A 17,146-nucleotide genomic window follows, 5' to 3' on the forward strand; every position below is an offset into this window, starting at 1 on the left:
GGCCTGCTGCCACAGTGACCTACCTTGGGCTGTCCGCTCTGCAGAACGGGGGTCCAGTCCGCCCCATCCTGGCTGACAGAGACGGTGTACTCCTTCACGTACATGGAGGTCAGCATGGCCTTGGCCCCCTGGGTGACGATGCCGGTCACCCTCACCCGTCTGTTGAAGTGCACCTGCAGCCACTCCTTCTGGGAGTTCGCCTGTGGGGAGAGAGGTAAGTCTTCAGTCAGGAGCTCCACAAGAGGGGAGAGTAGCTTTAATGTATGCAGGCGAAGTGCACTCTGGGTTTCTGAACTGCCCCATGAATGTCCCCACCCAGGAGAAGCTGAGCGCTCTGTAAACCGTGCCCTAGCAGAGGGACAGGACACATCTGACTATCTGGACAGATCCTATAAGCAAAGACCACTGGAAGCAGTCAACCTTCTCAACCACCACCTGTGGTGTCTCTTTTGAGGCTTCCATCATAACTTTGTCCACCCTTGATGATAATGTTGTTCATTATGGTCCCTCTCTCATTAAACAATGTAAAGTGCTCTGATACCCACAAAAGCCATGCTGGTGCTATATCAACAAAGTTAATCTTACACAAATGTTGACCGTCCCACCCTTGGTTAAGGTTTGAACCGGTGGAGGCTCTGTCCTTGTTGAGGCATCTAAGATATTGAACTTGAGACCAGCCTGACTAGGACAAATGGACAAACCCTTTGAGCTGTGGATAGCACCAACACCTGGCCCTCACAAGATGCAGAGAACAAACTGTATATGTTGGGGACACCGGAGTATGCACATGAGTTATTATTACACTTTATCCTTCATACCTTCTGCAGCTATGTATGATGGGGCGCCATGTATTCACTGTTTGCAGGCGGAGACATTGCGCTCCACATCTATTGACCTGAGGTACAAGATGAGTATACCCTTCTGCACGTGTGGGGGGGCTATTGCTCACCATTGGTGAGTTTGCGAACTCATTTGAGATATTTCCTCTCGCTATATAGTCATTTCTTAAGAGGAATTACCCTGCATACCATGTCTACACACATTTTTATCTTTCTCTAACACCTTTTCTAATAAGTTTCCATGATAATTGTTTGGAACAAAAGCCCAGGTAGGACACAGCTGGTGAGTGTTGTTTGGTGATTCATTTGCATTACCAGTGAGGATAACTTTAGCCTATCGGCTACTTTTGTAGGGATCCTTGAGCCCTGATGAATGCCCGAGCCAGATTGGCTAATTATTGAGGGCAGAGACATGTTGGTAGCAGAGAGGTCTGAGCCATTGTTCTCTTTTTTACCGGCTGAGCTAAGCGTTTTAGACATAGAGTCCTGACGAATAAAGGTGATAACAAAGAAACTCTGAGGTATTAAGTGTCTGGATCCCACCCTGACCAGTAGTTTTATGTAAAAACTCCTCCTGCAGCCAAGTCTCCGCAGAGGTTCAGCCGCCCTGGTAGGACCCTCTCAGCGGAGTGGGGAGAGGATGCTGATGATGAAGCATGACTCTATCCATCTGAGTAGAACACTTGCCTGTTGGTGCTCTTCGATATCACACTAGGTGCGCTGACCACTTTACATCGAGCTTCCCACAATGCTGGGGCGCTCACTTTATCAGGCACCAATTTAATCACTTTTCAGGTTCAAAACTTGGGCGTCCACTGACTTACCCACTTCCAGACTTATCTATACAGTAGGCACATTGATCATATTCAACGTTGACCTGCATCCTGATGTCCCACCCTTGATTATTATCCGTTGATAGCGTCTAGCGGTCCAGGGAAGCATGTTAAGCATATCTTTCCCTTTATTTATATCCAGTCTGTTGGTGGAGATTGTATAGTGTCCTTCACGCTACCAATGATTGGTAATCACCCAGTGACTCTAGTAATTACATTTCGTCCACTGGTACTAACATAGAAATGTTTTATTGCTTTAATCCAGTTAACTACTGCGCCATGGTGCCAGTTTTTGCAACAACAATACTGCTCTCGCAGTCCCCGCATTGATGCGGTATGCAGCGCTGAGTAAGAACATTGTTTACGCAAGCGCAATACATAATCAGGCAGTGTCTCGCCTTCGGCGAAAATCCTGAGACAGTACACCGCTAATGGGCATGCGCTGTGTACTTCGGAGGGCGTACTCGCCATCACGCATGCGCGCTCGTTGCACGAGTGATCGTGCGCATGCGCGCGGGACAACTGTCCTACACAGCGCAATGGTAGCGCTGTAGTAGAATGGCACAGGTGGGTCCAATCATTCAATCGTCTGCACTATAAATAGACGCATGTCCTGCCCGTCGGTGCCTCCCCTTCGGCTCGTGATTCCGCCGCAAGGTACCGACGGACAGGTAAGATGGGACCTGGTTGTCTTAGATCTTAGGGGGTGTAAGGAATTGGTTCATAGTTTTGCCACTCCATTTAGTTAAGACTGAGGGGACATTGCTCTACCAGTTATGAGTAAACAACAACAAATTGCTGTCTCTTTAGACATTACCTTTGGCCCTGGTACAACGCTGTCTTTCAAACCCCCTTATGAATACACTGAAAGGTACCTGATACCTGGGTTGCTTTTGGTACCGTTTTTTCAGGATTAACAGACCAACAAATCAATAGTGTGGCCTTCCTGTTTGAGGAACAGCTCAAGTACAGGGGAGACCCCACAACTAACATCCCCCCCCCTTTTCTTCCCCCCATTTATAAACAGCAATATCACCCAGCTGTTTATATAGGCATCAATAGATGAGTGGGACAACTATATAGTACCCCTTGGGATATTATCGAAGGGGAAGAGATACCTCATTCGTCCGATGCAGCCATCAGAGACACCGGTGGGTTACCTGTTATAGACAGATTAGAAAATAGGTGGGTTTATGAAACAGTACACTGAGGCCATATCCTCAAGACACGCATCTATTACTGAGTTTGTCTTTGTACGTTTAGAGCGGTGCCTTATCCGTCCGAGGTGAGGTCCACTTCCCACAAATTGATGGGTAAGTGTCAAACCCTTGAATGTATATTCTTTTTGTGATGTAATAATCATTTATATGTGACTATCACAGAGATGTGATGGTCTAGTCTGAGAGCATGCCATATTTCCACTGGGTATGCACGTGTTACAGCAACTTCTAATGTTTTTTCTTGCTGCAGATTTAATTGTGAGGATGATACACATGCAATGTCTACAATGTCCTTTGTCCGTTTTGTTCTCACACAGGAAAGACCTATCGCATCAACAGCACTAACTGAGAAGATGTGGTAGGATGGTTCCTAATTGATCACTATTATGTTTATTTTCTTATTTCTTAGTTGAGCACATACTATAGTGCCCTTGCAGTAGCAGAGTATAGCTTGGCCCTGACGAATGCCAGTGATACCTCACAATAAGGCAGAAACATGTTGGCCCCTTTTTTCGATCTTTGTCTTGACTTCTACCAAGCAAGTTAGACAGTGATTCTTTCACACTGTCAGTCCACTGTTTTTTAACCTGACGTCCAGGCAAACACTATTAAAGGTCTTTGTTTGCCTCGATAGCCATTTTAACGCACTTCACCTTTTTTGAATTTCTTGCACTGCACATATCAGTCCCACTATCAGGACTTACAACTGTGGTAACCATACCTTGGTCTTGTGATGCATTGCTGATATCTAACTGGGTGATTGCACACAGACCTGGTTTTGGAAGTCCTAGATGATGAGGCTCCGCCATCAGGTGGGCTGATAGGACTTAATCAGCAACAGTTGATAGTCTTTTTTCAAATTTTCCCGTGCATTTCTTACCAGTGTTAATTGGCATATCTCAGCTCCACTCGACCTACAGGCTTTGTTGTTATTTAGGTAGTTACACAGGGGGTATTAGCCTGTTTGGTCATTAAACACCTCCCTCGGACCCTCTCTTACGATCTGTTATAATACTATCGTGTGTGTGACATCCTCTTCCATTAAGGATGACCTTCCCATTTTAATCTGGCCCTCGCTCAGTATAGTGACAGCGGATGCCCTCTCTGGTCATTCAGGCCGAAGCCTCCTTTGAGTGTCTCTGATCTCCTTGTGGGCACCTGACTTGTATGTGACTTGTGAGTTGCTGATGGGAGGTTTGTATGGGTGCATTTTGCTCCTCTTCTCTATATCGTGATATCATCACACTTCTCTTTGAACCTCCCCACTCTTCCATATGGGGCACTCAACATCCAAACACCTTTCTATCCACAGACTCTTCAAGGGAACCCAGGTACCTGATACATCATAGAGCGCTTCAAAGCTTCCTCACAGGGATGGGCACTATACTAATGATGCAATACAGTACAGAACAGACCCCTGCATCAATCTGTCCTGTGGTGGGAACAGAGAAAAGAGAGAAGAAAGGTGTACAAGGAGGCATGGAAAAGAGGTAGAGACAAAATTGAGGGAGCGACATGGAGAGAGTCAAAAGCACAGAGGAGAAAGAGAATACAATCAATGGAACTTTCAAGTGTTCAACGCCGTGCTACACGTGTTACTCTGCACTCTAGAGGTGAATTTGCTGCTCTCCACTCTTGAGGTGAATTTACTGCTCTGCACTCTAAAGGTGAATTTGTTACTTTGCACTCTAGAGTTAAAATTGAGAGAGACAAACACTCACATATAAACACAACTTCTGGGGAACATCATGTTCTCTAAATTCTGCCATTCAGCAGTGCTAGAGAGACAAAGAGACACAGGGGCATATTCGCAAGGGATTATCACCACCAGAACGTCACTTTTTGTGATGTTCTAGTGGCGATAACCCCTTCACCTTATTTACCAAGTGGTGTTAAGCGTGGCTTAACGCCAGCTTGTAAATAATGCCCCTTTCACACAGCACTTAGCGTTAAAAGGGGCGGGCAATGGGTGTCGCAGTGGGCGTTCCGCCACAACACCCATTGCTTTTTGACGCTGCCCCCTATTTACAAGGGTGTCATATGGGGCAGCGCCAAAAACATGACCAGGGAAAACCTGGTCTTAACCTGGTGCAATGAGGATTTTTATTTATTTTATTTTGACCGTTTTGTGTAGCGCGAACGAGACCCCTGCAGGCACACACAGAAAGAGCAACTCGCCATTAGTGAGTGTTCATCTCCAGGAAGGGGCCTTTCCTGCACATAAACAATCATTAGAAAATGGCAAGTTGCAACTTCTATTGTGGAGGCCTCATGTATGACATTGTTCTGCATTCTGTCCATCAACTGTTGTATTAACAGTGGCAGAGTGTAAGGTATGAGCTGCGGAGAGAAGCCATATCTACAAGGTCGCGGATAGAGTCCGTATTTACACTGCTTTCACCATGAATGTTGAAGTCTCCTAATAAAAGGGATTGTTTGGAAGAGATGACATGGGGAGCAATCCTTTCTGTATACCGGGCCAGTATACCAAGGCGCCTTCCCAGCAGTCCTGAGGTGAAAGTCCCATCTTAAAGATACAGATCTCTGTAGACTGTCTCTGTAATGTCTATTTTCAGAGATGCTTTATAAACAATCACAAAGCCTCCACCCACTTTGCTATCCCTATTTAAATTAAGTATTCAATACTTCTCCGGGAGAGCTAAGGTGATAGCGGGTGTGGAGAAGGGTTTAAGCCATGTTTCTGTTAAGAAACCTAAATCAGGTGAGTCTGAATTCAGTAAGTCCTAAATTTCAGTGGCTTGCTTGGGTAGCAATCTTACATTGATTCGATAGGCACTCCGACTATATGTGGGTCTAAGAGAGGCCTGGTTACCTGGAGTCAGTAGAGAGATTGCTGTGGGCTTAAAGTCGGCTGGTTGCTCTGGAGGAAAGTGTTGAATTCCCGTCTTAAGTTTTTCATTGAGACTTTAAAAGTGACAGTAATTGCATGAAAACAGACCTCCAAGGTTGAGGGGGGTATGTGACATCTATGTGAGCCGTCTCTAGCCTTTGCTAGCTGGCTGATTTGTTGAAGTTCGAAGGCGGAGTAATTACATCTAGGTATAGGGTCGGTGGTAAATGGGGCAGGGGTCCTGGCTCCTGACGACGGCTGGGTGTAGTAGATGGGCTTGCCTTTGGCACACCTTCGCCATGCTCACAGACACTGTGTGAGATATAGGTAAGTCACCCCTACTGCAGCCCTTCCACACCTAAGGCAGGGTGCACAATATCACATATGTGGCCTATCTGCTTGAGCAGAGCCGATATGACCCTGCAATATCCAAGTCCATTCTTGGATATTGTAAGTGTCCAGGGAAGCCGTAGAGGATACATGGGCTGGACACCCGTCATTATGAGTTCCCCAGCACCATGATGACTTCACTATACTCAGAGATGTTTGGTACCAAACATCCCATTTAATTAACCCACACAGATGCCAGTGTTGGATTTATTAATAATTGCACACTGAGGGCACCTTAGAGGTGTCCCCTGAAAACCTACCAACTACTGGTGTGGTCTCTGACTAGTCTCAGCGAGTCACCACCAGACATGTTTCTGACCTCATGAGGCGAGAGCCTTCGCTCTCAAAGGCCGGGAACAATGTTTGTTCTGGGGGAGGTGCTTTACACCTCCTCCAGGTAGGATTGAATTTCAAGGCGGGAAGCTTCAGAGGTGATACCACCTTTGAAATGCGATTCAGACTCCTCCAGTTAGCGGCGGGTGCCAACCCTCTTGTCCTGACTCCACTTTTGGTGAGGGAAAATAAATAAGATCAGAAAGAGTGCCCACATTCAACCACCAGTACCCCTAAGGTGGAGCAGGTGATGTAGACCCTACTTTCCAATTCCTCCATCTTGGGATGGAAGGAATAAGCATGTCAGTGTCAGGGATGTGTCCCTTCCCACAGGAAGCGGTCACATAGAGGCTGTAGACACCCTAAAGGTAGGGAGCCTGTGGGCTACTACCTAGCACCCCCTTTAAAGCCCCTACATTTAGTATTTAGGTGGCCCTTCAAGACCCCGAACTTCAGATTCGACAGACCTAAACAGGAACCCGGCAAAGAACAGCTGCTGAACCTGAGAACAGAGTTCCTGCTGCAGAATTGTGGCTTGAAACCCTGACTGCTGCTTCAAGACTCGACTATCGTGGTGTGCTGTCTCGTCCTGCTACTGTGAGGCCTCTAAGAACCCCAGAGGACCTCCAGACCTTCACCAATTGCCGAAGAACTCCCTTGGAGTAGAGGAACAACTCCCCTACAGGCACCAAACCTGCTGAGTCCGGCTAACCAACTTGCTGCTCCCTGGCGACGCAGATGAGGCACCCAAACCATAAGAGATACATCGGCTCTGGAGGGCTAGACCCATCTCCCCCCAGAGTGAGATGATACCAGGACCTGCCAGAACTGTGTTGAAGCAATACCCGGGGTACCGGAACCCCTGCAACCTTCACTGAGACAAAGAGTCCAATATGGATTCCAACTCCCCAGGAAGAAAGCACGCATCGAGGGATGTCAAGACCCTTGAGACCTACTCTGTGAGTGGCCAGCAGTCCAAAAATAATTCCTGCAACCTGCCTTCCCCTGACCATGAAGACCGCTTAGTTCCACAGAACCCGGCTGACCAACCTGCTCTACATCCAGCCTAGGTATCGATGAACGAGCTGTGCTCCCACTGTCCTGAGGCCCTTGTGACCTGAGCCCTCATTTGGGATCCCTCAGACTTACCTGTTAGAGCCCTTGTGCAGGCTGTCTTTTAGGTGGCCCCCTTCTTTGTAGAGTGCCTGCTACCAACAACTCCAGCACTCTTCTCCCAGCCGAATCCGGGACGCTCAAGACAAACTGTTGGTGGAACATTGGACCAAGGCTTGCTACTGTCCTAAAACCAGAAGGTGAACCCAGAGAACTGCCTACACGATGTTGTGTACATTTATGTGTTTTCTCCAATTGGAATGCATTGTGTGGAATCGTGCACAACTGTGAGTTATATTACGAACTTTGAAAATTCATAACAAAATAAGTACTTATCTGCGAACAAAATTCTTGGTCTGAAAAATTATATAAAATTAAGGGGCCTTTCCTCAATGCATCGTAATATGTCGATCAGATTCCTTTCCACCCACCTCATTACGATGGAGGTGGTCGGAAAGGAATCTGATTGGTCATTTAAACTGGCTTCCGATGGGCTTGGAGAGCGTGTCTGCCAGTCAGAATGCGGCCAGTAATCCCAAGGGTGGCGCTTTCTGCCTGAGGGATTACAATGTTGGGTTTCGGCAGCCTTTCTGTGCCGGCCTTTCTGACACAAAAAGGCTGTCGGAACTCAATTTTGGGGGCCCCCACCAGGGCCCCCTTGGGTGCACGACCTCCAGTTGGTGGCTGAGGGGGCACCTATGATGCCCCCCTGTTTATCTGTGCACCCAGTGGCAGGCATCTTGGGGTGCAGGGATGAACGACACCTCCTATTTTACAACGGAAGCACGCTTTCTGGCCGGAATACATGCTCCCATTGTACCAGGTGTTGGCCGGTCCCATGACCGAGTCGATCTCCGCCCAAAATCGTAATAGGGCCCCAAGTGTGCCTCATTTATTGCCTCTGTGAGTACAACACATGCTTAGCATTATCCTCTAATAAGCCTAGCTGCTCGCCTACACAACTACAAATAGATAACTAGTATGCTCTACCTTTGCCTCTGTCAGCCAATCTGGGATTGACTGGACTCTCTACACAGTGTACATCTTTGTAGTGCTATATTTAGAAACTAAGCTTCTTACACTGTGTCAGACAAAGCCTCTTGCAAGAGACCCATGTCAGACCTAGTCAGCCTGTGTCAGACAAAGAACCTTGTGGCGATCCCATGTCAGACCTAATGTCTCTGTGTTAGACAAAGATTCTTGGGGAGATCCCATGTCATACCTACTTTCCCCGTGTCAGATAAAGACTCTTGGGGCTGACGCCATGCCAGCCCCAGTGTCCCTGTGTCAGATAAAAGCCTTTAGGGGAGAGCCCATGTCAGACTTGGCGTCAATTAGCCTGATTTAGAATTCGGTGGATGAGTTACTCCATCACAAACGTGACGCATATTTGTCCACTTTATTACAAGCTCATTTTATCCTATAACAAGTGTAATAAGGCAAACAGGATATCTGTGACGTTTGTGATGGACTAACACATCCACCAAACACTAAACCGGGTCTCAAGACTCTTGCAAGAGATGTATTGGGCCTGGTATCTCTGTGTCAGAAAAACACTCTTGTGGGAGAACTCACGTCAGGCCAAGGACCCTTGTTACCTTCGGTCTCCAAGCATTAATCCTCCCCGGGAGATTGAGTCGCGCCAGGCTCGGCTCCCAGGTGGAGAAGACATTGTCTATGTAGGACGAGGCTCGTATCTGCTTGTTCGCGATGGCTTTGCTCTCCATCCCAAGGGGCATGGAACAACCTGGAATAAAAGGAAGAGAATGAGGTACCTCCACTATATATTCACCTATCTATAACAACTGCAACTAGATCTTGGTACCGCTAAACTCTGCCAATGCTAGTTTCACAGCAAAAAAAAACACAAAAAAACTTCACTGCCCTCGGTGCCAGTAGGAAGAAAATACTGCACTCCTCGTCAGCAGCAGCTGGAAGACAGATTATAAACAGCTCTCCCAGCCTGCAGCAGCTGGAAGACTGATTATAAACAGAACTTCCAGTTGCACCAGCTAGAAGACTGAATATAAACTCTACTGCAAGTCAGTGGAGTGGAGTAGATTGGGTGGATTAGAGTAGAGTAGATATGAATGTAGTGTGGCCGATTAGAGTGAGGGAGTTTGGAGTGGAGTAGGTTAAAGAGGGATTTTTGGAGCGGGGTAGTTTGGATTGGGGTAGAATTGATTGAAGTGGGATAGGATGGAGTGGAGTTGGGTAGATTGGAGAGGAACGGGTTGGAGTGTAGTGGATTTGATTGGAGTGAGGTAGAGTAGGATGTGGCAGATTGCAGTAAGGAGGGGCAGAGTGGTGTGGAGTGGAGTGGGGTAAATTGGGTAGAGTGAGGTAGATTGAAGTGGACTAGACAGGGGTAGATTGTAATGGGGTAGATTGAGGTGAGGTAGATGGGGAGGGGTAGATTATTGAATGGGCGGTAGGTCCTTTTCTTTTTTAGGCCCTAAATTATGGAATTCTCTCCCCATGAATATCCGTACCGAAACCAGCTATGTCCGATTTCGCAGAGCCATTAAGACCTGGCTGTTTAATCAATTATGTTCCATTACCTTGTTAACTTTCGGTCCTCTAGCATACTGTCTTTTTCAGCGCCGGGAAACCCTTTTGGGTAGCTGTCGCGCTCTATAAGCTTAATACATAAATAAAATAAATAAATAGTTGGGTAGAGTGAGGTGGGGTAGATGGGAGTGTGGTGGATTGGGTGGAGTGGGTTAGAATGGAATGGCATGTGGTAGATTGGATCGAAGTCGAGTGGGGTCGTTTTGAGTAGAGTGGTGGAGTGGAGAGAATAAGATTAGAGTGGAGTGGATTGGGGTCGATTGGGTGGATTGGAGTGTGGTAGATCAATCAATCAATGCAGATTTATAGAGCGTTACTTTCGGGCGCTGGGGGGAGGGAAGAGAGAATGCCGCATCTCCAGGCCATCTGTTGAATAGTTTCAGTTTCTACCTGAACTCCTGAGTGGTTAGGGCTGTTAGGAGTAGGAGGGTGAGGTAGAGGCAGTTCCAGTGTTTAGAGGTCATGTGGAGGAAGGCGCTGCCGCCGCTTCTGATTCTAAGCAAGCGGGAAGTGTTGGAAACATAGAGGGACATGGAGAGTACATGTCAAATGGGTTAGTGGAAGTTTACTTTTTGGTTGAGGTAGGTTGTGCCAGTGTTGTTGAGGGTTTTGTGGGTGCGTATGAGGAGTTTGAACTGGCATCGTTTGTTTAAGGGGAGCCAGAGCAGTGCTTTGAGGTGGGTTGTTATGTGGGTTCGCCTAAGCAGGTCGAGGGTGAGCCTTGCTGCTGCGGCGGCTGGTGACAAGGGCTTGGGTGATACTGTTTCTAGTGTCGGAGGGGAGCCATTTGAAAATGTTCTTCAGCATGCGGAGGATGTGGAGGCATGCAGAAGAGACAGCATTCACCTATTTTCTCATTGTGAGCTTACTGATGAATATGATGCCTAGGTTTTCAGTGTGTTCTGTGGTGGGGCGAGTACGTCTGGCCACCAGGTGTCGTTCCAGGGGGAGGTAGTGCCTCCGAACATCAGTATCTCTTTTTGACGGTCTGAGGATTGAGGCCCTTGCTCTGCATCCAACTGGCAACGTTAGTCATGCAACTGTGGAAAAGGGGGTTAGTGAGATTAGTCCGTACTTCTTGAGGCTCTCATGGTCTGCAAATGCTTTTTTGTAGGAGGGGCATTAAGTCCACGTGCTTCCAGGCTTCTCAGAAGTATGCTGAGGAGATGGTAGTGTTGAAGATGGTAGTCAGCTCCTGGCTGATGGAGTTGATTTCTTTGTTGAACACATGGTGGTGGCAGGGGATCTCTGGGTGCTCCTGAGTATATGAAGCTCATGATGGTGGTCTGTGTTGCGAGGGTGCCCCATGTAGTGATAGTTGCTAGTGTTATGGTCTTTGTTGGTGGGGAGGGTGTTGATGCTCTGTAGGGGAGGTTAGAGGTCGAAACTTTTGCAGATGGTAGCGATTTCCGTGTGAAAAAACTCTGCAAGGGAGTCGCAGAGATCCTTGGAGGGGGTGATGGTGTTCTCTGTAGCTGTGGGGTTGGAGAACTTGACGATGCAGAAGAGTTCCTTGCTGATGTTGGAGCAGCTTTAAGGGGGTGTTGAGGGTGTCCGTCTTTGTATTTGTAGCTGAGTGTGGTAGCTGCCTACTACCAGTTTTAATCTCTCTTTGTTGGATAGGGTCTTGCTGGTGCCCTAGATCCTTTCTATTTTCTTACAGTTTTGTTTGGTGTTTAGGAGTTTGTCTGTGAACCAGTAGGCACGGTGTGGGGGCTCTGCTATGTTTGAAGGGTTTAAGGGTTGTGATTGTGTCAGTGCAGTTGGTAATCCAGGTGTCTAAGTTTTCGATGACCTCATCTGGGTTAAGGAAGGAGTGTGGCGGTGATGTATTAAGGTTGTGAGTCCAGAGGTACTCTGTTACTTTCTTCCAGCTACTGTAGGAGGTGCTGTTTTTTTTTTAGTAGGGCCGGTCATGGAGGAGATATAGAAGTGTACTATTGAGTGGTCAGGCTAAGTGACTTCACTGGTATGGAAGTACATGGTTCTGTTGCTGCCAGAAAAAATCACATCCAGTGTGTGTCAACCGATGTAAGTGACTAACTGGGAGAGTCCGACAATGTCCATGATTTTGAGGAGGTTGGATGAGTTGGATTTGGTGGAGTCTTCCAGGTAGAAGTTGAATTCCCCTAGAAAGAGGTACTCTTTGCAGTGGATGGATAGGGGGTGATGAAGTCTGAGATGGCCTCGCAGAAGGCAGGACCGGGGGTGGGGGGGGTCTGTAGGTTTGGCTGGTGATGTTGATCTGGATGTTTTGGTGTTCCATGATGAGGGTGCAAGAGTCCATGGTGGCTGTGCAGTTGATGCTCTCTTTGTGGATGATGGCTATTCCACCACACTACTTGTTGAAAGCCAGGAGTGGAGTGGGGTAGATTGTGGTAGAGTAGGGTAGATTGCGGTAGAGTGGGGTAGATTAGAGTGGAGAGGAGTTGGATAGATTGCAATAGAGTTTGGAGTGGAGTAAATTGGAATGGAGTGGGTAAAATTGGACTGGGGCAGATTGGAGTGGATTAGAGTGGAGTGGGGTGGGGTAGATTGGAGTGGACTGGAGTGGATTACAGTGGAATGGGGTAGATTGGAGTGGAGTTTGGGTAGATTGGGGTGGAGTTGATTGGATTGGGGTGGATTCGGGTAGATTGGGTGGGATGGATTGGAGTGGAGTGGGGTAGACTGGGGTAGATTGGACAGATTTGAGAGCACCATTTGGATTAGACTTGTGTCATCCAACAGGTCGTTTTTGAATCTCCTGATATTTTGGTTATTCAATTAAGCAGCAATAAAGAATCTTATATAACACTTATTAACATTTACACAAGTGGGAGCGGGGGGTGGGGCTCAATTTGCCACAATTCAAGCATTGGAAGGTTTGCTTGGCCAACTTTTTGCTAATCAATATCTTATAATAGCAGGAGATTTTAATTCTACCTTTGAACCGATGATATTCACTGGGTTCAAGTGTCTAGCCATGAAGATATGATTTGGTCTATTCCACCATTTACCATCCCTCCCGTTAGTATGTGGACTCAGGCTGCTATTTAGATTCAGGTGTTAACGTTAATATTAATGTTAAAAATGATTTATAAAGCGCACGTACACCGGGTGGTTTCATGGCGCTGAAAAGGCTCCGTATGCTATCGATGAAGACATTAATTGTAGGCTTGTACAAATAGCCATGTTTTAAGGGACTTCCTGAATTGCAGAAGGTCAGTGCAGGACCGTATTTCCAGCGGGAGAGAGTTCCACAGTTTCGGGGCGAGGGTAGCTCTTGAACACCGGGGTGGTGAGGAGTGAGAGGTGAGCAGAGCGTAGATTGTGTGAGGGAGTGTGCCTGAATATCAAGCTGTTCATGAATTCGGGACTATTGCCATGCAGGGATTTAAAGATGAGGCAGCATGTTTTAAAGGCGCAACGTTGAGGAATGGGGAGCCAATGCAGTTTCCTCAGCAAGAGGGTTGCTGGTTGCCATCTAGGTTGTCGAAAGACCAGTCGGGCTGCATGGTTTTGGGCCATCTGCAACTGTTTGAGCAGGTAGAGTGGCATGCCCAAGTACACAGAGTTGGCATAGTCCAGATGCGACAGGACGGTGGCTATTATGACCTGGATCAGTGCTTCCCGAGTGAGAAGGCGATGTATCTTCCTTATCTTGCAAAGTTGGGAGAAACACTTAGAGATAACCGTGCCAACCTGAGTTTTCAGTGAGAGGTCATTGTTGAGGAAGACTCCTAGTGTTTTGGCCGAGGGGGGGAGGGAGGAGGTCCTAGCTCTGGTGGCCAGTAGTGTGGACCCCATAACTTATGGCTGTCCCCAGTGAGAACAAGCTCTGTCTTACCAGGGTTTTATTTAAGGTGGTTATGGTCCATCCATTGTTGTATGCAGCATGGTGGCCTGAAAATCGGTGACAGAGCTGTGCGTGTTGTCAATCTTGAAGACTAGTTGAAGGTCATCCGCAAAGTTGAAAACGTCACCTTCCTATCTTTGAGGGACTGAATCAAGGGAGCAATATAAAGATTAAACAGGTGGGGAGAGAGAGCCGAGTCCTGTGGGACACCACGGGTAGTTTTGCATGGGGGAGCCAAAAAGTGTCCTTGACGGACGGCCTGGGAGCGATCTTCCAGAAATGAAGTGAGCCACCGCACCTTGAATACTAGCATGTTTGACACGGTCAGCCAGAATAGCATTGTTGACCGTGTCAAAGGGAGATCCAATGACACCAGTGCCTGAGGGGAGCTTCTATCGGCGTTGCCCCGAAGAGTGTCCAGGACAGTAGGGATTACGGTTTCAGAGGAATGAGCCGGCCGAAACCCTGCCTGATGAGGATCAAGGTATTTAGACTCCTCCAAAAAGTTGGATAGGCATTTAGCTACGTGGGCCTCTAATACCTTCGCCAAGAAGGGAAGCAGGGAGATGGGGCGGTAGTTAGGTAGAAGCGCGGGATCAGCTCCAGGTTTTTTTAGGAGCGGTAACACTATGGCTTTCTAACATGCGAGTATGGGCTCAGGACTCTGAATGGTTGCACCAAATCTGACCAGATGGGGCTCGTACTTTCAATAAACCATTTCACACCAGTCGGTGAAATTACATTTTGATCGATGTAAGTTTATCGATCCACGTCAATGATAATTGTATGTTACAAAGGTACAAAAGCGATCATAACCCTTTATCGGTGTCCCTGACTGATGTTTATTCTACCATATCCTCCACTTCAGCTCCTTCTGATTCATCCTGATTCAGGGTGCTGGGGTCAGTCTTCTATGGGCTGAGTTATGGGGACAAGCAAACACAGATGCACTAACCACAACTGAAAACACATTTTATCGTACAGTAGCATTTATTCCTGCTAGCACTCCTTTGAAACCACTTTATCAAATCTGGGGGTTAAAAGTATACATGATAAAGCTAGACGTTGTCCCTGTTCTACTGGAGGTGACACTGGTCCACGTCAGAACTTGTACCCTGCACCCCTGCTCTAGAGGATACCGTCTCTGCGGGCCACTCTGTTATAATCCCCTGGCTCCTGCATCTTAAAGTTATTATATCATATTGGGGCTCCTGAGCTCTGGATGGATGGATGGATGGATGGATGGATGGATGGATGGATGGATGGATGGATATAGGTAATACAACTTTTCCATCAAAACCAGTCCTGAAAAAGCTCTACTGGACAGCGATTGAGCTTAAAGCTCTTAGAAGATCAGACTTCCCTAGAACATCTCATGAACTACTGGATATCAGGGACTAGATAGGATGTGAAATGGCAACAATGAGGCGACCCTGTGTCCCTCAGAACCTGGGTATGGATGTGAAAGGCTACAATGGTTCTGTTGGTGAGAACACAATTGCTTTGAAGAAAATACAATTTAAAAAGTACCTGTTGAATAAGTATGACAGGTATAGCATTTGCATTGGTTAAATCATGAAACACATATCAGATGACGTTGGAACACAAAATAAAGCGGAACACCTGTTAGTATAAGCTTGCGAAAGACTCTTCTTTTACACACATTAAAGCTTGAATCATTATTGACAAATAATCAGAAGGCTGTCAATACAGAAAATACTGACAAAGGTGACATTTGATAAGGTGACATTAAGTGCTCAGTGATAGTGCTGCAGTGTATATATACAAGGTGATAGTATGTACAATGTGTTACACCGGGAACTAGAATGCGGCCAGAATGACAGAGGCAATATCTCTGGTAGACAGCAGGTAAGCTTATTTATTTAAAAACCAGAGATTTGATTGATCTGAACCATATATATTCGTTGACGTTTTGACCCTGACAGAGTGTTATTAGAATTTCATGTCTGGTCTTCTTCAGGACAAGTGGGAGTGTTGACAGCTCAAAAAGTGGGATGACTCACTGAGCCGCCGCTTGCTGGGTGGAAGCCATCAGAGGATCTAAAAATAGATCAGACACATTGAGCCCTGGCAGTGCTCCACGTGGGCAAGGAGAAACATAGCATGTAAGTGGAGGGGCTTACTTGCACACGTCAGATATGCTCAGGGAGTGAAGATTGCTTCATAAAGCACAGGCCCTAACACAATGTGGTATTTAATTTCAGAACGTGGAGGAACCAGAGTAAATGAGGTCCCTCAGGGGGCCAGGCATCAGTCCTGAATAGAAGTGTTTGTTTCAAAAGTGCTCAGCTGCTATGTCGCTCCTTACCCAGCTTCATTCATTGTTTTCTCCCATTCCCTTTTCCCTGTGCGATTCTTACAGGTCAGCGAGATACAGGCTTTTAGCTCCCTGTACAGCAGCGTAAAGGGGAAGTGGGAAACTATCTGGTCTCAAGCATCCCAGCTGGACGTTATCAGCAGGTCAGTGGCATTTCTGTCTTTAGAACCCGACAGGCGGGCACTGACGGATCCTCTGAATGATCAGCCAGACCACATTGACAGACAGCGTGGTGCAAACCCACGTCCTGGAACGGGTTCAATGAAGCCCCATCCACCGGGCGCCATAACTAAGTTACCACTGACAGAGCTGTCGATCGGCTCTGCAGCGTGAATAAACAAGAGAAGCCACAGTGTATTTCTGAACCACTGGCAGGTTCTCAGGCAGCACTGGGTGCTCACTGCCTGCCCTCTCACTGCTTTTGCAGCTCCTCGTTAAGCACGCCTCTTGGGCTGGTCCCAGGGCGTTATTAATGTATGGCTAAGGCATTTGAATGCATGGATGCGAAGACCACATAAAATGCGTTAGTCTAACCCCTGATGCGTGGTACTTGGCAGGGCTGAAATATACTTTTTTAGAAACATTTGTTTATCTTGTGGCCTTAAACTTTAGCTTCTAGATACGTTTTTTTGAGTAAATTTAGCTGTACAGTTTAGAAGCACAAAAGGTGGAGTTTTACTGTGATGGGCCTTTCGGCTGGATGTTTGACTAAGTTCTATAAAACTTTGTTTCCATTTCTATACTAGTAGTTTGCTAGTCCTCATTACAAATACAGAAGTACAGGTACCAGCATGCAAAAAATGTGTTTTCTAAGGTCACA

At 47.0% G+C, this 17,146-nt stretch overlaps 1 protein-coding gene across 2 annotated transcripts in view; it reads right to left on the minus strand.

Moving 5' to 3' along the window:
• Positions 1-17,146, minus strand: part of F8 (coagulation factor VIII) — a 424,604-nt gene that overhangs the window by 16,496 nt on the left and 390,962 nt on the right. For both annotated transcript variants that reach the window (XM_086942238.1, XM_086942237.1), the window contains exons 24-25: positions 9,178-9,326; positions 24-200 (exon numbers count right to left, since the gene is read on the minus strand). In XM_086942238.1, coding sequence (XP_086798364.1) covers positions 24-200; positions 9,178-9,326 — 326 coding nt within the window. The remainder of the gene's footprint in view (positions 1-23; positions 201-9,177; positions 9,327-17,146) is intronic.

The sequence above is a fragment of the Lissotriton vulgaris genome, chromosome 10, assembly GCF_964263255.1.
Source record: "Lissotriton vulgaris chromosome 10, aLisVul1.2, whole genome shotgun sequence".
NCBI lineage: Eukaryota > Metazoa > Chordata > Amphibia > Caudata > Salamandridae > Lissotriton > Lissotriton vulgaris.